This window comes from Rhynchophorus ferrugineus, unplaced genomic scaffold (genome assembly GCF_030347505.1).
Source record: "Rhynchophorus ferrugineus isolate W39M unplaced genomic scaffold, kcgeb_rfMv2 rfM3, whole genome shotgun sequence".
NCBI classification, from domain to species: Eukaryota; Metazoa; Arthropoda; class Insecta; order Coleoptera; family Curculionidae; genus Rhynchophorus; species Rhynchophorus ferrugineus.
In genome coordinates, this window is record NW_027472582.1 from 24,050,079 (window position 1) to 24,076,012 (window position 25,934).

At 30.4% G+C, this 25,934-nt stretch overlaps 1 protein-coding gene and 1 non-coding gene across 15 annotated transcripts in view; both read left to right on the forward strand.

The window, feature by feature from the left end:
• LOC143192891 (maternal protein pumilio) overlaps positions 1–25,934 on the forward strand; it is a 434,284-nt gene that overhangs the window by 39,309 nt on the left and 369,041 nt on the right. For 3 of the 14 annotated variants that reach the window (XM_076398665.1, XM_076398671.1, XM_076398666.1), the window contains exon 5: positions 9,693–9,743. The exons of the other annotated variants lie outside the window; for them this stretch is intronic. In XM_076398665.1, the coding sequence (XP_076254780.1) occupies positions 9,693–9,743 (51 nt within the window). The remainder of the gene's footprint in view (positions 1–9,692; positions 9,744–25,934) is intronic. 14 annotated transcript variants of the gene reach the window in all.
• LOC143194497 (U6 spliceosomal RNA) lies at positions 2,546–2,652 on the forward strand. Its single transcript, XR_013005338.1, has one exon. It is a non-coding gene; the product is annotated as a U6 spliceosomal RNA (small nuclear RNA).

Genomic DNA, 25,934 nt, shown 5'->3' on the forward strand with positions numbered 1-25,934 from the left:
ACAAGGAGAAATGGAATTATGAACACCAAATACTTTTATAGTATCTACTCAATCAATCTATGTCAACTATTTAACTATCGCACTCTTTTTAAATAAAATATTAATTTTATTAGTTATTAGTCCATCAGTTAGTCGGTAATATTTTAAATTATTATTCGTTGAAAATTCAATGAAATAAGTTTTAATATTCAAAAGGCTCGAATAAACGTGAAATAGTAACTGAAACTAGTTGATAGTGAAAAAGTATCAAAAAGTAGATCAATTACTAAACAGTCGGTAGTCGTTTTCAGTCAGTAGTTCCCAACCCTAATGTTTACATATTAGCTAAATAGTTCTAAAATCAGTTTTTAGCTCTGGTATATCAAGATTTTGTCATTTATATTACATTATATTAGTTTGTGTGTTATCTGAAATTATATTGTAATTTCACTTGAGTCTAAATAATTAGGCAATCTAAATAATCACTTCTTAAAGACGGTTGTGGTTATAAATTGCTCGTATCTGCTACTGAAATGTAGTTTTCTGAACTGTTTGATTGATGCTTGAGCTTTTGTACTAAAGCTTTCCTGGTTTTAATCTAATATTATTTATTTTATTGAAACATGCATTTGATAGTGACAACATCGAGCCGCAATTATTTTCCAATTTGCGGTATTTTTCGGTATTTGTTTCGATATCTATATATCAAACCGTTGGTCAGTCAACAAATTCAAATAAAAATTAAATTTTTTAATACAGCGGATGTAGAACGATGAAGATTGTAATATCCACATTTGTATGGTTGTCGCGGTTTTGCATTTTTATCTTTTGCATTGGTATTAGTTTTTGTTGTTGACATTAGAGATACTTTAAAATTTATTATTTCTATTTAATTTTAATATGATTTATTTATTATTTTTTGATGTATAGAGAAGACCACTTTTTCATTATTGAAAAAGTACATATTTTTGATGCTATGCAGAGTTTGTTTTCTATCGTCTTTAGCCTTAAGATAGTTCTATTATATTTATGTGGAGTTCCTATATGTACGGTTATATTCGTCTAAGGAGGAAAATCTTGGTGCAAATTAGTTTGTGTCTTTGTTTTTCAATAAATGTCATTCTATAAGTCTTTTGTAATATAATGCTTAATTGTTACAGGCTCTTACAGCTAATTGTAATGAATATTTAATAATATTAAAAAAAATTAATACTTTTCATAAAACTTTTAATTAGCTTTATTAGCTACTTTTTACTACTCAAGTTTTACTTAATTTTTGGTTTCGTTAATAAGGAAATCTTTTAGTAGGAATAATAATTTGCAAAAGTACATTTGTTTACATTTTTATTGTATTTAACTATTAGTTGCATTGTATTCTGTATTCTGATAATTTTTTTTACCTATAAAAAAGAGAAAGGGTCTAAAGTGTCTTTGAGAGTCACAGCTGGGTTTTCTCTTCATATCATTTAATTATCTGTGAACTTTTTGGTCTTACAGGCAAGTGCTCAGCAGCAGATTTCTTCGAATTTCACAAAAGAACATTGAATATGAAATTTTGACTGTTCTATGGTTATAAAATACAGCTCAATTTTTTACTGAACGTGTCTATTGAATAACTCAATAATACCCAATGGAAAACTGTTATTTTATATACAGAAAAGTAATTTAACAGCTAGGTTAGGTTTCTTGACATTAATTTGTCAAAATACATGCAAGAACCCAATGTTTAAGTGACTTAAAACACAATTAAAAAAAAATTTTGCACCATATTCCCGAGATACCTGACTGAATACTGGATTACTCAAGTTTAAAATACTTCATTTATACTAATAATTTCGGTGCATTATTTTTTTAGGTTTTAAGGATTAAATCTTCATTTTTTATATTATTAGATTTGATTTCTATCAGCTCGTAAAAAGTTTAATAACATTTCTGTCAAATCTGTATAATCTCGGAAAAAAACATTCGCTATATTTATAGATGGAGAAATCCGTTCATAGTGGATACCCTCACTTAATTTAGGATCTTATTATCCACGGAATCCGAAATAGCAGCTTCTTGAAGCTGGTTCTAAATTGGTTCATTATTTCAGTTTTAAGTGTAGCTGGCGAGTTTACGCTATAAATAATTTCGCTTTAGTCTGTTTTCCGGTCGTATTCTGGCCAAATTGAAGGACTTTGACTTTCGTCTGCTGTAATTCTGCAAAATTACTACAATTAATTTTAGACGATGTAATAGTAATTTTTTGGTGCTTAAAAGAAGCTAGTATATGCTAGTTTAATCAACATTTCAGAAGTTTTTGTGCTGAATTTGTTTTATCTTGTAATTCAAATGTATTGTGTATTCAACATTTTACAAAATTTGTATACAAAGTGATATATTAGAAGCATGTTTTCAGCTCTTGAAACAGTCGGGGTCATGAAACAGTCAGCTCTTGAAACAGTCATTAATAAAAACATCAGTTGCAGTTTTAATTTAAAAGAAATATAATGTTGTGTTCTTTAATGTTACATAATGATTTTTGTTTAAATACGTAATTTTGAATGAGCAAGTTTTTATTTTTTAAGTACTCGCTTCGGCGGTACATATACTAAAATTGGAACGATACAGAGGAGATTAGCATGGCCCCTGCGCAAGGATGACACGCAAAATTGTGAAGCGTTCCACATTTTTACTAAACTATGCAAGCTCCGTCAAATTCCGTCCAGAGTTCGACCAGTTCAATACCTTTTTCCTACCTAAGACAAACTGGACCAATATAAGGAAGAGGCACTTAAGCCCCTCGTTAATCTTATGATATGTATCTTAGAGGATATGTAAACTATTAATGATTGTGATCCCAGATGCAAAATGTAGAATCACTAATATACCACCATGGCAGTTCTCAAGAATACACATGGATCTCTCTATGAAGGCTCTAAATAAGGAAACAAATAGTCTTTCTACAATAAAAAGCTTCTTTAGACAGATAATGGAAGAGAACTATTCAAATCATTTTATCGTCTACACGGATGGTTCAAAACGTGAGAACTTTGTGGGTGCTTCTTATACGTCTAGTCACTCGAAAGACACTTTTGGCTTCCATTATTGACTAGCATGTTCACCGCGGAGCTGCTGGCTATATATATGGCTCTATCTGTCTTGGAAGAATCACGGATTAGCGAATCCATACTAGTAGTATCGTATAGTATGAGTTCCCTAGAGAGTTTAAGATAGGCAAGGGCAGTCCACCCTCTGGTCACATACATCAGAGAGATACAGACAAAGTTACAATTTAGAAGTGTAAGAATAACATACCTCTGGTCCCCTGCCATAAAGGAATATCTGTCAAATATCAGAGGAAACCAAATCTGGTAATGAAACTGGAAGGTGAAACAATTCTTCCGCTTTTTTGCATCAAAATAAAAAGTCCACAATAAAAATATGCGTTTATTCTGTTAATCGTTTAATGGTAATCCACGAACACAATTCCTCTTACAATTATTTTCCGAATCTCATCTTTAACTTAATTAACCTTCCAGAGATCAGAAAAGCCGCCCATCTGGCAAGTAGGGAAGAGGAGTCGATCAAGTTAAACGAACTGTTCAGCAAAAATGATGCCAAAGTCTATATGAAGGGCCTAAATAGGCAAAGAGCCAACCATCTGGCAAGTAGCGAAGAGGAGTCGATCAAGTTAAAGGAACTGTTCAGCAAAAATGATGCCAAAGTCTATATGAAGGGCCTAAATAGGCTATTGACCCAATTAGAATGGGACCTTCTAATAAAAAACAATAAATTATGGGAAGTCAAGAGGATTGATTATTTATTGAAGGGACAGAGCCCGCCCTTATGTGATTTGTGTCCTTATGAGAAGCAACTGAATCTGCTGATTGACTAATATGATCTAAAGACCATAGACCTACTTCAACACTTGTAATATACATGTATGATTGTGAAATTGAAAAATTTTATTGTATATATTTTACTGTTTATAATCTACTGTGTAGTATTGTAAGCTGTTGATGTTCATATAATGTATTGTAATTCGCCCTAAATAGCCCAAGAGGCTTACGGGTTTAAATAAATAAATAAATAAAATTTATTTTTTAAGATTTAATCATAGATGACTCTGACTAAAACAAGAATTATTCATTCATTATTGATTAAATCAAATTGTCCATACAAGTAAGAAATGTAAATCTGTAATTAAAATTACCTACATATTCCTTGTAATATAACCTATATTTAAATAAACACTATATTTCTTTTGGTGTGTCACGAAAGTAATTTCTCTGATTTATTAGTTTTTGTCGGGCAGATTCTGAACAAACTGAACAATTATAGCATGAATAAATAACTCGTTTCTCAACTTTAGTGATACAATGGTATGAAATTTGGCGATTATTTATTTTCACAGGTAATAAATTACAAGGTGAGAAATAGATTGTGACGAATCAAGGTTCGATATAATCAAACTGTCGTGCTATTCAGTTGCAGCTGGTATCTACAATTCTCATTACTAATTAAGTATATTTGTCACTTTAAATGTGTCTACAGAAAGAACAAAAATGTCATATTTCTCGTTATATTTGCCGACAGCTGTATTTTTATTTATTCATGTAAATCCTGTATCAATAAACCAACAACTTATCTTATCATTTGTATTTGTGTTTTCCGTAAATGTGTTGATAGACCTGTGAATTATTGTCGAATTTGATTTATTGGTCGCCAAAGATAGATATTAAAAGCTTTAATTTTATATATATATATATATATATATATATATATATATATATATATATATATATATATTTCGTATATATTATTTTAATATTATCAAATGTTACCTTATTTGATAATGTGGTTTTCTGTGTAACCCACACTGTCAATGCAATGAACCTTCTCACCTCGCTTGATATTATTTAACTTCTCTTGATCGTAATTTTAAGTTTTTCGTTAAAAAGCTTACTAAACATTATTGGCTTTTATCCAAATAGAGTTGCTAATAGAGAAGATTATATTTGACCGATATGCATTTACAATAAATACAGCTTTTATTTTTATTAAATGATAATTTAGATAACTTTAGGTACCGTGAGTTCCAGTTTCTTTAGGACATCTATGTGTTTACAGTTACGCATACAAAATGTGATAGGATTGATACTTGATAATGATTTGGTCCATCATATCTTCATAAATTACCAAGAATAAAAGAGGATGGATTGTTATTCGGTGTTGTAAATAATGTTACGCGTTCAATTATCTTTAAATAAAACATTTAAAACAGTTCCCAAAAAGTAGTTTTGTGGATAACGCCTTTAAGGTTTCGTTTTTAGATGCCGCGTTAATCAGCTATGTGACCAAAAATAATTCAAGCTTTTAAGATTCCTTAAGGGCTTATTATTCTTTTAAGGGTTAAATTTTGAAAATATAAAAAGTATGTTTTTTCAAATTTTTAAACTACAATACCCCCTTAAAAATGATTGGGCATTTAGAAGAAAAATGCGCACTGAGTCTAGTAATCATTAAAGCAATAAAAGGGTTGTTATTGTCAGAGGCGAACACATCAACCTATTACAGTTAAAATTTGGTCGTAAAATGCCCGTCAGCTTGTCGTTTCTTCGCTGGCAACTAGGAACACGAGAAAATAAAAGAGAAAACCAATACTTCCCTTCTGAAAAGCCGCGGTTTATCTTTTAGTTTTATACACAAAACTTTTATAGTTTGTGCATGCACAGCACGAACGGAACAACTTGATATCGGGTTTCCCCTTTTACGACATCAGTTTTCTATCTTGCAGGAAGTATCTTCGATTTGCCTTTGTTAGTTTTTCATAGACACAGTTTAAGGCTTTTTAAAATGATGTTACTCTCCGCTCGGTTTTTCGTTTATTGTTCAAACATGATTTGTGACAGCTGTATTTCCTTTTCAGTAATTGCATTTGCCGCTTCATTCCGCCAATTAATTTTGACTATTTATTTATTTCATGGGGTTACTAAATTTGTTATTAAATGTTAGGTCTTTATAAATTTCCATATGAGAACTTACAGTTAATACTTATTTTCAATATATTTTTCGTTTTTCTAATCAATTTTAAATTAAAAAATTACTAGACTGAATTAAAGTTAGAGGGTGAATCGATGTATATATTATTCAAGGCATTTGAATAACGGGAAAACTCATATTTTATATATGTTAAAAAAATATAATTGAGTATTTAGCCGGCTTGGTTGACACAATGATAAAGGTGACAGGACAGTTCGAATCTTATTGGGACCTAGTCGTAAATTTATGTTCGTTATTGTCCTTAGGCAAGAAAAAGATCGCAGTCACGTTAGTAACCTGTCTGGGTAAAACCGGATGTCTTTTGGGATGATTTCTAAGTTGGTCCTCGCCAATCGGAAGGCTTGATGTCAAGGACCGTGGTTCGGAGCCCACGTTAAATTGTAGGTCCAGTACAGAGAAACCTTAGTTGGTAAAAAGGATACTCTATAATATTATAATATCTAGTTATTTTATTATCTTATATTTTATAATCATACAAAAGAACAATATTTTAACACTATTATGAAATTTGCTAATAATATTGTAATTTGTTTTAAAATCTAGTTTTCGAAGTCAAAATTTCGTTTTTGTAGAAAGTGTAGGAGTGACTAAGATTAATTATCAGAACAAGTTATATTATACTTTATTTATATATTCCTTGTATTATTTAGCAGCAGTAATTCGCTTTATAGATCTGAAAATAATGAATTATGCTTATGATTATATATGAATATCTTAATCTATTTGTAATGATTGCAACTTAACTTTTATTAAAAATGTATAATTGGTCACATATTAATGATATTCAAAATTAAAATTGTGCAGTAATTTTGGTAAAGCATAAAGAATAAGCTAAATTTAAGGTGGAAAATAGATATCGTATACAGAAGAGAAGTGAAAGGATACAAACGGATTGTGATATTTTTATTTTGAAAACTATTTCCTTTATGATGGCTGTTCATTGTTGCATAATATATATATTTTATATGTTCTTATTATGATGCTAGTAAAGATATTGTGGTAAGTTCAGTAAATAAAAAATGTTCACGTTAACGGTAAAACCTCTGTTTAGTTTCGATTTATTAAACGTACCGTTTGTCTGCCGTTTTCTGGTGCCGCGTAGTTAGTGTGCGGAGAAATTCACGTAGGGGAATATTTCCTTATAAATTCGCGACTTTAATTACTACTCGTAAAATGTTTTAGCGATTGGCTAGATGCGTTTTTGTTTATTGTCTAGACGGATTTGGAAACCAATAAACGTTTATTTGTATGTGAAGTTGTGGTGTGTAGCATTTGTATAAATAATTTTGATTTTTCCCCATTGAACATCTCTGTATGTTTTAATGACTTGTAATAAATGAAATTGTAGTTTAAATGTATTTGAACGTGTACAATAATAAAATAATTGAGATATTGCTAGAAATTGTTCATTTAATGGTATTTACAGTATGTTTTCATACGACATAGACACACTGTGCAATTTTATATAATATCTTAACTTAGTGACCAAATTTCATTTGAGAATTATTAAGAGATAATCATTTTATTTAGTAATTCATGGTGAATTAATGTAATTAACCTGTTAAACGGGAAGTTACCTTTTTAATTATACGATACACAGCAATAGTGAAATGATACTGAATTTCTCCGAGCCTTAAACGTCACGTCGAAAAATGTATTGATGGCTAATAAATCTGTTGTACGAAACTATACGTCCACCCGTTCCATATATTTTAGGGATATATTTATAGGTCCAACCCGTACACGCCATTGTTACCTATTAATGTACCTATTAAAATGATTTTAATATAGCACGATATTTATAATGATTTAGATTAGTTTTTCTAAGGAAAGAAGAGATCACATGATAAAGAGACCTGGGGATTTTTATTATTCACTGGTTGTGTTTTGTCCATTTTGGTCTGGAACACTGGAAATTTGAAATATGCCATATTTATTTATGGGCTGTTTGTATTATTTTATTCTAAAACCTCAAAAATTGTAGTATGTAAGACGCTATTGACATGTAATTTGAATTTTGACTTAGTGTTAGCATTAAGCCTCTCCGCACTTATCTAATAACCATTATAATTTTTAATGTCATTAAATTTTGTGAGAAATATTTTGCAGCGTTTCTCGAGTTGTTAGAGTGTTATCAAGTCAGGATGAATGTCATAGATGTCTTATGAAACAATCATACGGATATGGAACGAAGTGGTATTATGGTAAATGGTAAATGTATGAACATTGAATGTACAATACTCTTTCTTTACTAAATGTCCAAATAAATCATTATTGCACAGGTAATACAATTTTTGGTTTTTAACTAATAAAATATTGATTACTAAAATATAATGTACAATGCCCAAATAATTAGGCTAATTACTACTTAGTTTTAGTTTTTTTTTAGTCTAAATATTATATATGTATAGATTTCTTTAAGGTTGATATGGCCAATATGTTTTGACTTTTATTTTATTTAAACGATTTTATTTCCTGAATGGAAAATATTAATAGGTTGGTTCCAGTAATACCACAAGAATATTGCTTATTCGTTCTCTTTTTAAACTAAATGAAAGCTTAAAATAAATGCACTTGCCACCGCTTAAAAACAAGTACTTAAAATGGATCATCACCCTATGACTATGATGGAATTATCATCGCATCACGTAGCATGTATACCCAGCAATTATAATTTATTCTAAATTTGTATTATCGCTTATTATTAGCTACAATGGATTTTGAACATACCACACTTGAAAATATCTCACATGTGTGTAATTCTTAAAATGGTAAATAGTAATAATGAAATTTTGTTTTATGATTGATCAAGTTTCATGTTTATTCATGTTTCATTTTAATTGCATGAGGTTTACTTATATATAAATAGTTAGTACTGATACTAATATGAATGTGTATTTGTTTTATAGGATTGTACTATTCGATTTCATTGCAAAATCATTTTCATTTTGCTTTCACAAATATTTTCTAATTTAATTTTGAATAGGTCTTTACGGTTTGAATAGTTTAGAAGATATTAACGAGTATGTGTAAATGAGATGAATATTAACGAAATTAGATATTAATAGAAATGATTCCTTTCATTAGGAAGGAACAGATGTCAATATTTTATATTTATTTTATTTTGGAAGACAGAAAGAAGAAATATATAAGAAATATAATGTATACTAATAGCAGGGTTCAATTAGCATCTAGTTTACATAATGTTTTATATTGTTATAGATTGTCAAGTCGAAAATGTCTTCAATAACTAACATATAAATTCTATTACTGAATCCGAATAAAGACATTTAAAACCACTTCAGGCTAGTTCATGGTTTTAATTTTGTTATTGAAATATTTAGTGGTCTGAAATGACCTTGATACGAACTCGTATTCGATGATCGCAATATAGTATATTCTTAGTATGTTATGCTAGCGATTATAATATAACGAAGTATATCGTTTGTTAATTAGTATTTCTTAATATTTGTGTATGTCATTACAATAACTTTTACATCTTCTTATACTTATGGATGTTAAAAATAGAAACTTTTACACGAACCGAATACAAAATTTGGAGGTATTATCTCTATTATACTTCAATATCAATGTTTCGTTTTTTATGATTTCTCTAAGCTTTTAGTGAATTAATTATTTAATAATAATATATATTCTTTCGTGTTCAGGTAAGTTTAGACCATCACATGTGTTATTCTGTCGCTGAGAGGGAGATCGTAGTGAGTATACTTAAATTGTATTACTCGTGTAAATAATTCGTAGTGGTAAAGTTATGATTGAAATTTTTGTTACTGATTTGACTAGTGATAGCGAACAATGTTTGGCTCAAACTTTTCAATGTTTTGTTTAGTCGATAGCGACCCAGATTATGAATTCATCTTGTTTTAGCAGTTCATTGTAGATCACAATTTTTTAAACCCAATGAATACAGGTATTGAATTTGTAACTGACATTGATAATTCCGTATGTTTAACTGAGTACTCTCCACTCTTGGAATTGTCACTATAGATGTATTTTTCATCACTGGTAATAATTCTCTGAAGGAATTTAATTCTTTTTTGTAAGTAACAAATTAACAAACGCAAAAACACAAAAATAAACATTGTATCGTACAAACACTGTAAGGTACAGTTAGTAAGGGAGCTTCCTTCAAGGCGCTACGAATTTATTCCAATGCCTAACACCAACTCTAGAATATAGTTTGGATTATATTTACATTCAAATGTAAATTTATTGGCGAATATAAACAACAAAAATAGTAGGTAATTCGGTAGTAGTAAATACTGTTTTAACTATATGCTGTCTGAAATTTTGGCTATTTTAAGCACAATGATTTAAATGGATCATATAACGTAACGAACTAGATGAATTATTTTATAATTAAGTTCAATAGGCTCATCTGTCAATGTTGGTTAGTGATGGTATTAATTCATCCTATTCAGCTAATTGATATGGTTTAGGATATTATGTTTACTATTCGCTTTGTGTTTATTGTACGTATACAAAATGCAAATCGGTGTTAATAGATAAACATTGCTCTGTGTGGGTCTGTTTTCTGCTGGACGTATTTTCCCTCATTTTAGCTCGTATTATTCAATAGATTAATGGATCGTATGAAATCATTTTAAGTCATATAGTCTTTCCTTGTAAATTACCTGTAATATTTGTAATTAACAACAATCGTTGGCATTTAAAATTCACGATATAATGTCAGTTTTCGTAATTATTTATTAAGGGAAACATCGTTTTTATCATTGTTATAATTAAATCTGTATCCGTTTTTTTTTCAGGAATTAATATTTTTTTGGCTTTTAGTTATTATATTTCACATAAATTGTTCATCCTAAAATCAAAATTATAAAAAAATTGTCGAATTAAATGTAAAAATATAATTGTCACCGTCACGTATTATATCTAATTGAATGATAGACAATGTAGGTAATATCCTTGTGGCGGATATTAAAGTCTACGATAGTTGCCTCAATATTTTCCAACGATATTTTTACAACTTTTTTCTTCTGTCTAGTGCCGGTGACGGTATTTACCACCGTCAACTGTCTGTCATAGTTTGTACTGCATTATAGTTTTTATTTGTTGAAACTAATCGTTGTCAGATTGCCGAAGAAGTGTTTCTGCAGATGTTTTGACAATGGAAAGCAACATCTTTCCTATTATTTAATTTGAATTGTTTTCACAGAGCTATACTCTAATGATAGGATGAGTGGAATTTAATGTAAGAATTGAAAATCGAATCATAAACATAACTGTACAATGTAATCTTTTTAAACTGTCCAGTCCAATTAAATCGTCTAGTGTTTTTCTAGCTTTTTTTAATCAAATATCACGGTTTTTTTCTTGTTCTATAAATCCATAATGATGAGGTTCATTGTCCTAAGTTGTGTTGTACTGAATAAATATGTATTATTTTGACTTCTTAGGTACAGAAATACGGAAATAATCGGGTTTTTAAACTATTTTGTATAGCGGTAAGAATATGCGTGTTACCAATGGACTTTATACCGATGTCTTTATTGATTTTTGCATATGCCTAGTATTCTTGATTCATACTCTTATAAATTACTGGGTACGACGGTACGACATCTTCCAAAACTAAAGTTAAACTAAGTTGGTGTTGAAATTGCATTTAATATTATGCTAGGTCATACAGTTTAGTTCGATTCCGTTATTCTATCTACGATGCCTGCTGAATAGTTCAACAAGTTCTCCAAAGCCATGTGCTGCAATTTCTGCCTATGCTGCACGTCTTTCTCACTTAGGTTCACTTGGATCGTCTTTAAATTTTAACAAATCATTACAACTTCCATAGTTAACTTTAACATTATGCGAAATCATACAGAGTTTAGTTCGCTTCACTCTTCTGGTTTCTTGTACGCTGATGTGATTTAATAATCGTTTCTTCATGTTTTGATATCGACATTTTTAATAATTTTGTAGATCCATTTTTTGTGTATCGTGCAGCTGTTTGTTGATTTTATAACGATAAGTCGATTTGATAGTTTCGTATAACCTCATATTTACACTTCACTAATTTCTAATGAACCGATAAAACATTGTTCAAAATGAAACTCTCGCTTGAATCTGTGTCCTGCAAAATAGTAAACTCATATATATCAACTAAGTTATATATTTGATCTATTATATCAAAATAATAAATTAAGTAGAATTTGCCAAATCAATATTTTGAAGGAAATGGTGTGATTGTGGGAGAGAAGACGTTCGCAATATTTATATTTAGCAAACAAAAAACACTTTCACCGTTTTGGCACGTTGTAATCGGCGTTTATAATTAATAATCTGGACGTAATTAAATTCAAAAATAACTTTATAATTATTTTTGGTGTCGGCGGGATAATAATTGCGGGGAATATACGCAATTGCCGCACTAGTTGACCTTTGCGCAACGTTCGGCAATAAAAACACGAAACGCCGGTACCCGGGCTTCTTGATTAAGAGTTGCGTGAAGTTTACAACACATAGCATTAGTCCTAGTTTAAATAAAATATTTTTAAAAATTTTATCGTTTGAATTTTAAAATCGCAATTTAGTTCGGTTTAGTTTCAATGACAATTAATGTTTACATTATTTACAGTTTTGCCCAACATATATTTATGCTAAATATATATTACACCTATTTTTCAAAGTAATTATTATTTATATTAAAACGTATTTCAATTATTGTTATGATATTGTGTTGTTTTTGGCTACATGGATTTTATAGTTAAATATTTAAATATTCTTTGCAGCAATTTTATCATTCTATGTAATAAATAATAACATACTGATTGATATTAAATAAGACATTTTTGAATTTTTGGTCATTTACAAATTAATTTATTACTACAGTTCTGTTGTATCTGTATTAATACACAAGCAAAGCGAGCAGGGGCTTATTAGATCACTTTATATGTCCCAAATGAAAATAAAACTAGCCTACTTATTCTAAAGTTGAAAATACACTTATACTCAAAATACACTCGCTTCAATCTTCTGAGTTCCTGCGTCTTGTCAAACAGCTGTGGTATTGCTTCCATATTGCTGTGATTTAGCAAACTTATTTCATGTTTTAAAGCAAAATATTGGATCACTTCCTATATCCATCTGATTTCGAGGTAATCGTAAACCTCTTCGTTGGTTACGTCGCGATAAGCATTGGTAATTAATCGTAGAACTTTGTTTTGGGTGCGTTGGATTACTAGTTGTGTGAAGTCTTAGTGCATCCCAATTTGCCAGGTCCAAATTGGCTTTATGATTGACTGATAAACCAATCTGTTAATTCTTGTTGACTGCTACTTGTACTTATTTTTTAATGAATGTCTGATGATTTTTATTTATAAAAGTTGGTTATAAAGAGCTGTCAAACCATATTACATAATTGAAATGGGAAAGGAAAGGGACAATTCGTGGCGAATGTTTCGACTGGTTCGAGAATTCTAGACCATATGCTGCAATTTCTGTCATTGCTGCTCTTTTTGAACGTCTTTCTAATCTAGATTCACTTGGACCCTCCTTAAATGTAGCAACTTTCTACAGTTTTAATAGAATGAGGAGTTATTACATACATTGAATAATAAATAATGAATTTGTTTTGGTCCCACACCTTCCAAAAATAGAATATTTAATTCTGTACGATATTACGTACAAACGGTACAAATGTACGTTGTACAGTACGGCACAAACAAACGTCATCGTTTATTGAACAACATATTAATATTATAAACCACTTTAGAGACATTACAGAATTAATCTGTTTATTAATTTAATTTATCTTGAGATTCAGGCTGAGCCTGTCTGTGTTAATGGTTAGCAAGCAGCATGTTGCAAGTTATACTGGGTTTCGTTTGACTAGTATTTCCCGAATATAATATCACTCATTTTTTTGAATAATTTCGCATTCACCTCGTATATTTATTTAATTTATTTTTCACATTTATTATTATCCATTGATTGTCGAACCTCCTACAAAACGCTGACGTAAACCCATTAATTTTCATGCCATTTTGGTAGATGTTTCTTTTATTCTCAGTTGATGTAATGAATCTTAATATATCCATTTATAAACGTTTGCGGTATCCGAACGAATTTTTACTTTCAAAATTGGCGTTTAGCGAGGTGTTTTGTTTATGTAAAAAATCAGAGTTGAACGTACTTTGTTCCGTCGAGATGACAACGGCGTGATAATGAATGAATCCTTATTAGGATGTCGGTCGTACGATCAATACACGAACTGTGAGAAACCCACGTAGAAATCTTTAAATAAACAAACTAAATACAAAGTGAGCAGGTGTTTTTAATTAGTTATGATAATGGGATCAATGTATTAATTTTTTATGAATTCTTAGATTTTTAGATTTGAATGCAAATGAGTGTCAACTACGAAATTAAATATTTTGTCGATTTTTTATATTTGTCTTAAATTTGTTTATCTATGTGAATATTAAAATCTCTCATACTTACCACGATAACGCCCTTGGTCTATGGAAATTTGTTGTTCTTGCTGTTTTTACTGAACTACTGTTAAAATTAGTCACTTATTTTTTCTCATTTACTCCTGATGTGATTCTTAAGCACAATGTAAAATTTTAATACTAGTTGACAATAAGTCAGCTCTTACTTTTTTTATATACCAAATGTACCGGAAAGTCATTACCGGTCTTTCATGTTGCCGCTTGTAACATGTTATCTTAAGTATACAATGTTATGATTTGACACATATATCATTTTATTTTACTCTTATTTCTACTACTACCATCAAGCTTCAAAGCTGTATATATTATAGTTTGCAAAAGTAACAACGTCATAGACTTATACATTTTTGAATTTGTGGAACCCATTACTTATCTTATTTCATAAAAAGGACGTTGACAGTCTTCGTTTGCTGGTAGAAATGTACGGTGAGCATGCTCTACCCCTAAAAACATGTAATACATGGATTTTTATAAGAGTGTCGGTCACCGAGAAAAGTATCGATATATAACTATCTATATTTTTTATAAAGTATGCAAAACTGCAAGAATTATTGAATAAAGACCCAACCCAAACTCGAAAACAACTGGCTAAAGCATTAGATTTGGCCCAAAAACGATTAGTGACCGATTACGAGCAATGGGGGAAATCCAAGAAGGGAAGATAGGTGCCATATCTATTGAATAACGGGTAAATGGAAAATCGAAAAATCGTCTGTGAAGTGCTGCTTCATTGATGTGATCGCAAGTAATTTCTGCATCGAATAGTGACGGGTGATGAAAAGTGTTTGAACATTTTGAAAACTCAAAAAACGTCTGTGTTTAATGGGATCACAGTGCGGTGGTGTATTACGAACTGTTGAAACCTGGTGAAACAGTTAATAGTGATCGCAACTGCCTTAAAGTTCTTGGATGGGACATATTATTGCACCCGCCTAACACTTCAGACCTTGCCCCACCCGATTATCAACTTTTCCTAACAATGGGACATGTGCTTGCAGAGCAGCCAATTTCGAAGAAGTTAGAAAATATCTCGATGAATGGTTTTGCTCAAGGACAGTTTTTTTTGGGTTGGCATCCATAAATTGCCTGAAAGATGGGCAAGCTGTTGAGAATGGCCAATACTGAATAAATATGTTTTTCCATTTTCTTGAAATTTACTTGTTTGTTTTTTTCGTATAGCCTGGTAATGACGTTCCAGTACACCTGGTACAAGGTTGGGTTGCGGAAACATTTTTTCGGTTTTTCCTAATCCATCGAAGTTATATATCTCTAGTAATACTCATTCAATGAAGCAACATTTTAACACCTTTGAAAGGCGATAGTTCATAGAACATTCAGTATATAGGTGGTGTCATTCACCTATGTATTGGCCTTCATAGTCGATTAAATCCTTGAATATATCGTAAGCCGACATATTTCATTTCCCGATATTACTGTGGAGCTGAAGATCGACTATAAACAGTTTTACTCATTTATATAAAATTTGGATAAGGAATTACTCATTATGAGTTACTCGAATCAGGCCAAATCATAATTCGATTCTCTGTAGATTCTTTAGAAATAGCTCATTCGATTGAAACTAGCTATTGTCTTCGATCATTATAAAGCTAAACAACACATATCGTCGAAAATACTATTTATTAATTTCTCTGTAAAACTGATAAGCTGATAATGTGTAAACTGATAAGAAGTGTAAAGCTGGCTTCAAAGAATATTTGCTAAAGTCACTTGGATCAGTCACGAAATTGCGATTTTACCAAAAAAACGATAAAATATTATCAATCAAAACGGCGCATACATCACTGATTAGTGTTTTATATTTAAGTGAAAGTAAATTTTTAAAATTTAATATTTTAAAAATAATAATTTTTGTAAACTTTTTGTTCAACCTTTTTTTTTATGTAGTTCAGTCTTCGTTCTTACAATTTCCAATATTTTCTTATGTTTCTCGGTAATATGTTTTAGATATTACTATCACATCTATACTATGCTTTTAATTCTGTGAAGATGTTTTTCATTACATGCTATGATGCATTTGCTATTGCTTATAGAAATGTTAAGCATTATTTTTTTAACTTTCTTACATCAATTTTTATTCGTTAGAGCAAATTAATTAATAATAAAAACGAAAAGTTAAAGTGAATCATCTACTTCCTTTGGCAGTCAATAGAATAAGAGTGTGGCAATGCATTGTTACCCACGCGAGTCTTATTGTCTCTGAAGAAGAACTGACAACAAATTTAAAAGGGGGTGGCAGTCCTTAGTATGTGGATCAATCATCATTTTGTCATTTCATGAAATCTGTCTGTTATTCCTTGAAATAAATGAACGTTGTATGACTTTCCACTGATTCGATATAATGATGATTTGTCAACGAGTGCTGGAAACTTAATAAAATGTCATGTTATTTATACATTAGTCATATACTATAATTTTATTAAGTATTTTTTTGTTTAAATTATAATTTAATCTAAAGTTTAAAGTAGTAGGATAGTAGTATATTAATACAGATTATTTATATTACCTATTTTTTTCAATTATTTTATTTTCCCTAATTTATTATTTAAATATTATTATGTATTGAATGATAGAGCAGAAAAAATATGTTTGTCTGATAAACTGTTTATCAATCGTCATTGTAAAAGCAGACCATTAACAAGAGATTATGTAAGTTATGTTGGTAAGCTTGATGTTTTCAAACCCAAAAAAAACAGTAAAAATAGATATATTTGCAAACATAATTTTAAACTATTCAACATTACAAACATCATTAAAACATATCTAGAATCCATAGAGAATAGAGCTGATCGCTGAAGCTGTGCAAATAAAGAAATATTTCTATTCTAAATATAATTTCAAAATCGAAAAAAATCCTATAATCCATATATATTGTAGCTCATCACTAAAGTTCTGCAAATAAAGATCTTATTATATAAGTGACCAGGAATCTTATTTCAACACTGGTGTACCAGCCGTATAAAGTTCGCACGGGTCAAAAACAAGTGAAATGGGATCAGGTTTGTCGCGTAAAGCAAGAGCGATTCTCGCTACGTAATTGAACGACGAGTTAGAGTAAGAGTTGACTAGACGAAGCTTCTAATGTTATTTTTAACGTTCGTTCTCTCCCGGTCGGTTGATCGTCTGTCCGCCGTCAGTCGCCGAGCAGATTGGCAAAAACAAAACGCCAACGGTTGCGACTGTTGCGGCCAGGTAGGGAAGGCGAGCTGTTGACCATGAATCGGCCGCTGGTTTAGTGAACCCGCGGTTTGGCGTCGACGGCCGGTTCAAGGCCTGTAGCGCGTTGATTCCGACGTCCGTTTGCTGCTGCTGCAATTACACCAGACCGATGCCATGGCATGATGCTGTTGTGCTGCCGGTGCTCTCCATCGTCTTTAGTAATTGTTACTTATAACACTAATGGTATATTATTGAAGATGAGACTTGGATGCTTTTCGCATGTTTTATTTCCCTTATATTTTTATTGTTGAGCGAATTTTACTTTTTTTTGTTGAAAAAAGTTTCGCCATCATGAATAATATTATAATACCTTGATCATGATTGATCATGGACATGATTGATTGTGATCATTTTCATCAATTTATATCTGCACTTTTAATGTTACGAGTGTTAATTAGAATTTGCTCTTAGTCTGCGTCAAGCAGGAATGCCGACATATTTTTCGGTATTTCTTAAAGATCTGAAAAACTTTTTAATTATTTTTAATAAACCTTTAAAATTGGTGATTTTAAAGTAATGTATTTTTCTCCCCCATTGACTTCCCTAGACACAAGTAATCCGTAATTTTAGCCGCCATTTACTTCTGTGATAAAATAAAATAGTAAAACTTTCAAAATCAAAAATCAAATGGGTTTTTTTTATAGTTGTCAGGTTGTACGAATTACTAAAAATTATTTATTTTTTCTTAAATTCGATTTCTGAATTTGAAAGCGGTGTTTTTGAAGCCTTTCTTTAGTTTAGAGAACAAGGAAATGTCTGGCGAAATCAAGTGATTAAGATGGTTGTGAATTAATATAAGTTAAATTTTATTAGAAAAATCGCCAAGATCTTATTCTTTGTGAGAGGATTTTGGCCTCCTGAGGCAAATAGCTTCACGCAAATGTGGCCTATCACTCAAATACAGCACAGGAAAATCTGTTTTTAATAGCTTTTTTGATAATACAAATTACACTAATTATTGGTCTACAAAAATATTAACTTATTAACTTATCATAAAAAATAAACGTTCATAAAAAATTACATTCTAAATGTTCTCAGTATAAGGAATAATATCAGATCCTCGAACTTGAAAGAAGTTATATATCAGCTTCATCACAACACTATCTTTTATACATCAGTCCGTTATTATTATTGCGGCAGACCCATCCTAAAGACTTTTATTCTTCATATTATTCTTCGATAACCAAATCTGGTCTGGGACAAGATCATCCAATTCTACATGAGTGTCGTTTGTGAATATTTTGCCTAACTTTTCCCGGCTCTGCTACAATGCAGTTTTGATTGAAACTTAATAATTTTAGTAAGGTGGAATAGGGCTAGAAGAGTAATAAGACATGCTAAAACATTTTAATATGGAATGGACCAGAAGCAGATTTTTTTGGTCACTTTCGCTGTATTACTATACAAGTTTTATAACCTGTATGCCAATCCAAATCCACCATTTTTAAAATAAAATAATACTAATTAATTTTCATAATAGTTGTAAGAGGTACTGGAAAAAATTTTCATCGCCATTTATGAAGGTTTTTTTTTCACCTCAACACTCAATTCAGACATCCTTGAATATTAATTGAAATCATTTGTCGGCAGGTTCATATTTGGTTAAAACTGTATTGTTCCAAGACGTTTTTTGTAAACAGTATTAACGATTTTACCGATGGAATGGGACGATGAATTATATCATTTTTGCGTATCTACTAAAATTGCTATCAATATTGTATTTTCACTAATCTGAATAATTACTGTTGTACTTTACTAGTCGATTTTCATAGTTGTCCTGTTTTATTTGAAGAAATCCGTAGTGTTGAATGCTTCGTCAATTATATAATGGTCTCATCTACATATTGCAGCTCTCAAGTTTGGTTAGATGTTTTGGATATCTGACAGAGATGACGAGATGTTTGAGGATTAACACACTATTACAGTTTGAATGGAAGATGGGAAGACTCACCTACCATAGTCACTAGACTACTGATTTTCAGTTTTTTATATCGATTATTCTGAAGAACCAATTGAAATGGCTGCAACAATGAGAAAAAATTTGAGGATTGAAATGATGTGTATTTTATGTAGGTTTTTATACTATTATTTAATGTAATATTTCAGGTAATTAACCGAATAACAGTGCATGACATAAACCTGTCCTGGTTTTAATAAATCTTGTCCGAAAAGGTCATTTCGTATTTTTTCGTGGCACAATGAAGTCAGCTGTTATGCGTCAACGTAATTTTGCGTGAATTAACCTACAAGAAAAAACATTTTGGCATTAAGAAACTCTTTAACTAGCGTGTAAGGCTACTACTGCTAAGTCATATAAGACTCATTAATAACCACATTCGTTTCGATTGGAGGCAAGATTTCTGCTGGTATATTGATTATTAACTTATTCAAGCTGCTAAAACATATTCAATGTTGATTTAGAGTGATTAAATTATTTTCAACAAGTTCACTAAATGCATATATTTATCATAATCCTGAATTTCTGGATTATGATGTCAATTAAGTGTTGAGAATTAATATAGCATATATAGATATTAATAAAGCATTATTACTTTTAATATTCTTGCTTTTGCTAAATGTACGCTAAGTCATAATTTATAGTTAATGTTGTTTGAATACAATAATTATGTCATCATTCCTAAAAGCATTTGATCCATAAGCGGTATCATTCTGAAGTTAGATACACAGTTAGATAGACACCTATTTATAATGTACGCGTATTTTAAACTATTAGACAATTAACTTGTTTATTCACTTAAACAAATAAACTAGTATAATTTTACTGATATCTTATTTCATCAGTATCTAGAAGTTTTATAGTATTAAAAATACTCTAAAATATAATTAAAAGTGAACTATATTACAATAATGATAAGCTGTTATTATTTCTATAAATTGTGGTTTACATTTTTAGCATAAATAGTGTAACGACGTATTTATAAATACTATTAAAGTATTTTTATCAATTTAGGGATTTAACAAATATTGCTATTAGAGGGTATTATGAAATTAAATGCAACAAATATGCTTATTTAACGAAGTATAAATGGAGAATATATAAATATATGAAGCAATGATGTTTTCCAATGAAAACTAAACAAATAAATGGTTATTTGAGACGTATATAAGGTTTGGTTAGTTATTAAAAAAACTAGTAGTAATGTCAATGAATTATTTATATTGACTGTGGACGAAGTTCAACTAAATTCCGTCATAATTTATGAACCATACTTTTGCCTCATTGTTTTTATGCCGGCTTCTATCATAACTATGTCTAATGGTTGATTTTAGTTTCGCAAAATGAGCCACGTAAAGGCTTCCACTGTAGTTAACCTTTTCCATGGTGAACTACCGATTGATTATAACTTACACAAATTTGCATTAGTAAGTAGTTAATATGTGAGATTACAAGATGGTAATCAGTAAATTTAAATAACCGTGAAAAACGACCGTGAATGTACGACTTGAAAGTATTTGACTGGGAAAGTACTTGAGGTAGTAAATTACTTAACCATATCATTAAACATTTGAATACATTTGATCATGAATCTCTTGATTAATTATTTCATAATTAGTATATTATAATAGTTATTAAATTATGTTTTGAAAACTTTAATATTATTATGAAATACGAAACAGCAAGAAGTTTTATATTTTGAGATTATTCTGATAAACCCTAGTTTTCCATGATTTGTTTTGTTATTATCGATGAACATCATTGGACTTTAGCAATGAAACATCCAGGACTGGTGTATATTAATGGTTTTCCAATTTTAATCGCGGTCATAGTTTGCTTAATTACTAATTTCATGAGGGTCCTTAAACCGAGTCAAACTATCAAAACAATAGACAATATAGCAATAATGAGTCCATCATACATTAAACATTGCATGAAAATTTGGTCTGAGGCCCAAAAAATGTGGTGGTTGTTTAGACGACAATCCAAGTTAACACTCCACAATAATCTGTTATTATACAACCAAATCTTGAAGCCAGAATGGACCTACAGTGTGTTATTATGAGGTTGCACGATAAAATCTAATATTAACATGATCCAAACTTACCTAAACACAGTTCTCCACTGCATTGCTAACGTTCCATGATACATACAGTAAAGAAATTGAAAGTTTTGTGAAAAGAAAGATTGTGTGATCACAAAAATGTCTAAGTACTTTAGCCACTTCACAGCAGTGGAGCGAAAATTGATTCGGAAATTGAAGAGACAAAAACCCTTTGAACTACTATAGTTTTAGGTGTGAAAACCGTGCCGAGTCAGATCTATCAAATATTAAATAAGTTTAGATCTATGATCTAAAATCTGGACTTTAAAAACAATATGAAGGAAAAATCACTAAGGTATGATAATAAGTAGTTGTAATATGATTACCATGTGCTTTGAAATAAAAATTAATTCGTCACAAAGGGCGGTTCATTCTTTGACATTTTTTATAGACAATGCGAGCTTTTATAAGTCTGCTGTTCATAAAAATACCTTTTTAATACTATAAATGTATATCTTCTAAATGAAAAGACTTGACTGAAACAGCGTTGTAATGCTTTGATTTAAAAATTTCAAGTTTTATTCAATAAATTATTTCGTGCTTTTCTTTTGGTGGCATATTATAACAATTTTTTGAGTATTTACCTATCACTGTTGTCATCATACTTGTCTATTGGCTACAATGCTGTAAGTAGTAACAGCTTACAAATCCTTCATTTTGAAGATTGCTGGTACAGCTAGCGGTCTTCGATCGATTCGAATGAGACAATTTTAACGTTGATAGAAAGTCCTTACTGTGTATAATTCCACCGGTTAATCTAAATTTTTCCAATTATTTTAGTAATTAAAGCATACTGACACGGGGGACATTTGGGTACTTAATTGCTTGCCTTATTACTTCGGCTAAAATTCGAACCGAGTATTTTGCTTATATTATTACGTCAAATTGCTTCGGCTAACGTTCGAGACAAGCGGAAATTGAACTCAAACTCGTAACAGATTATTAAGGCGAGGCTATGACTGCCCCTTTAACCCCTTCCCCTTCGCCCTTCTCCCGCCACTCTCCTCCCCGTCCCCCTAATCATATTATAATCGTATTTTACATTAATTCGGAATATAATTTTGAAGCAGCCCGTGACAGAAATATTAATTTATTGTTGGTCCTGGTAAATTTCGGAATTTCGAAATGTTTCAAGTTTCTTAATTTTCTAATTTAAGTTTGGTGAGCGTTCGCGACATTTTTTACAGCTACTTAATATTTATAAATAGAGTGATTTAATGAATAGTTAATGATTAGGTAGGGTTTTACTTTGAGTCATCAGGGATTTTACCCCAGAAATTGTGCTGGTGTTTTTAATTAGCAGCTTGTCACTGGTTAATATACCAAAATAAAATTAATTTCTTTTTTATGGATATTTTTTATACATTTTAAACAACGGGGTGTTTTACAATCTGCTACCATTTAAATAAATATGTTGAATTATTTCTGTGAGTATTTTTAAAGTTTTACTGTTTTTAATAATAATTTATTTATTTAATTTATTAGGTTATTGAATAAATAATAAAATACTAATGCTTTGCTTTTAAAAAATCGTAAAAAAATATTCGAATTTTTTAATTTTTTACAATTGTCTGCTAAAATTTGAATTTCATTTTGGAGAATGGATATATTAAGACCCAAATCATGAGTGTGAATCGGAAAAATCGGATGTGTTATTGTATCCTCTTTCAAGTATCTCATAATATCTTCTCATAATATAGTTGATTTTACTAAATTCAGGTCAAAATGTTTAAAAGTTGAATAGCCAGTTTTTCCTTTCATGTAATGTCTAACATGGATGTTGGATTTGGATATGTGTACTCTAAGGGTACTAGTAATATCCATTTTTCATTGGCAGTTATAATGGACGCTCGATGTGAATTATGGTATCCAACATATTTGCTTTGAAATTAAAACGAATTGTGTCATTGTAAGCCAAATTCAAAATAAAACCTCTAGTTCTTCATTTTCAAATTTCTTCAGATTACTATGGCGTTTCAAGTTTGTTAGGAAGGGTTGTACTGTAATATATACCATTTTGATATTCCTGTATTTTAGTACTGTAGTTCATGTCATATATGTCTGCATTATGTTGGTGTTTAGTAGTTGCAATAGTCATTTGATATACTCAGCTTCTTTTTTTTTTCGAACTTATTGATGATCGAATAAACATGAAATTGAGTCTTGTATAAGTATATGATATTTATTCTCAATGACACTATTTTTTCTGTAGCCTGGAGAAAATTGTAGATACTGTATGTACTGGATCTTGGAAGGAGTAATTAGACAGACGAACAATGGTGTTCATGATGAATTTCTTCTCTTTGAATAAGCTATGAACATGAATTATTATTTTAGTGGTAAGCATCGTTTGCGTCAAGTTATTGACGCAAACGATACGTTACTGAAATGTATATATATATTTTTTATATTATAAAGTCTCCTTTTTACCAGCGAAGGTTTATCTGTATTGGACTTAACTTTTTAACTTGGGCTCCGAACCACGGTCCTCGGGACCGACTGGCGAGTGATCAACTTTGAAATCATCTCAGAAGACATTCAGTCTTGGCCAACCTGGTGATTAGTGTGTCTGGGATCATTTTCCTTGTCAGATTTGTATTCATGCCTAGGACAATCACAAGCATTAAACAATCACAAACATAAATTTACGACCATGTCCCAGCACGATTCGAACCCGCAACTACCGCAACGGTAGATGGACCTACCTGTCGCCTTTACCACTGCGCCAACCAAGCCGGTAAAGTATAGAATTATGCCACAGAAATTCAACTTATATTATTCCGCATTATTCGCAAGCATATAATTTCATCGGATTTATTCCCTAAATTTAACATTTTTCGAAGTCGTCGTTTTAAGTCAATTGAATATATTAAAGCCGGAAGAAGAACCAGATTAAAGGAAGCAACCAGAAATCGATTTTAATAATTATTTCAAAGACTAACAGTGATTGTATAAATGCATTGTATTTAGGAGGGTTTGTTTTGATGATAATGTAATGTGATATAATTTGCAATAAGTATAAATATAACGACTACCAAGTATTTCGTTCCTTTAGTATTAGTTAAATAACATTTACATATGATGTGTTATAATTCATATTTAGCAACTATAAAAATTAGTACCATATAGCTTATTTATATATGAAATAAGTAGTAGTAATTGAATTTAACATGCGAGACATTTAATTTCTGACGTCACAAATGTAGCAAAACAGTTATTTAATTAACAACATTAATTTTACTATTTTTACACAATTGTTTAGGTACTGTCATTTCTTATTTACAGAAACTCTTTAATGTTAATTGGCACATAAGCATGTATGCATCGTGATATACTATACATTCATATGTACATAATAATCTAGATGTAATCAACTTTTACGCAACAAATTGATTTAGTAATTAATTTGGAGGTTTTCCAATTATCTCAGCTATTAATCTATAATGACAGGAATACATTTGGGAGGCTAATTGCTGTTTCTACTAAGGCTGGAAACTATTTTGCTTATGTTATTACGTCAAATTACTTCGGCTAGCATCCGGAACAGTCGTAAATCGAACTTATATTAGTACAGAATGGTTATGTCCTTTATTAATCTAATCTCTGTTGGTTTAATTATAATTGTACACGGGACAGAATTTGCACGATGTGAGCAATGTTGCTCTTTTTATCTTTCATTATGGCCTTATGAAGAGATCAATTACAGTTTTTTGGTTACACATATTGTATTAATGTAACTAAATTTATAATCCCAATAACAGCAGCGTTTTCATAAAACTTATAGCCAGATATACTAAAAGAATAACAATATATCTAAAACCAAGTTGTAAGGTATAAACATGGAATTAAACTTTTTTGTTATGTTCTTTTAAGGAGGATAATAGGGAAGGAGAAATATTTGACATATTTATGAACTGTCTCAAGATCCCGCAAGATATCTCTCTAAAATGAATGATAAATTAATCATTTATAATGCTTTGTTAAGTATTGCCAACCAAGTTGTTAGAGCTTTGATCAACGTCCTTACATATATAGTTAGTATTTCATTAGTTTAAAAATTGTGTATATTTAAAAACGGAATTAACTTTTAAATGTTATTGAAATTATATTGTAAAATGTAAAGTAA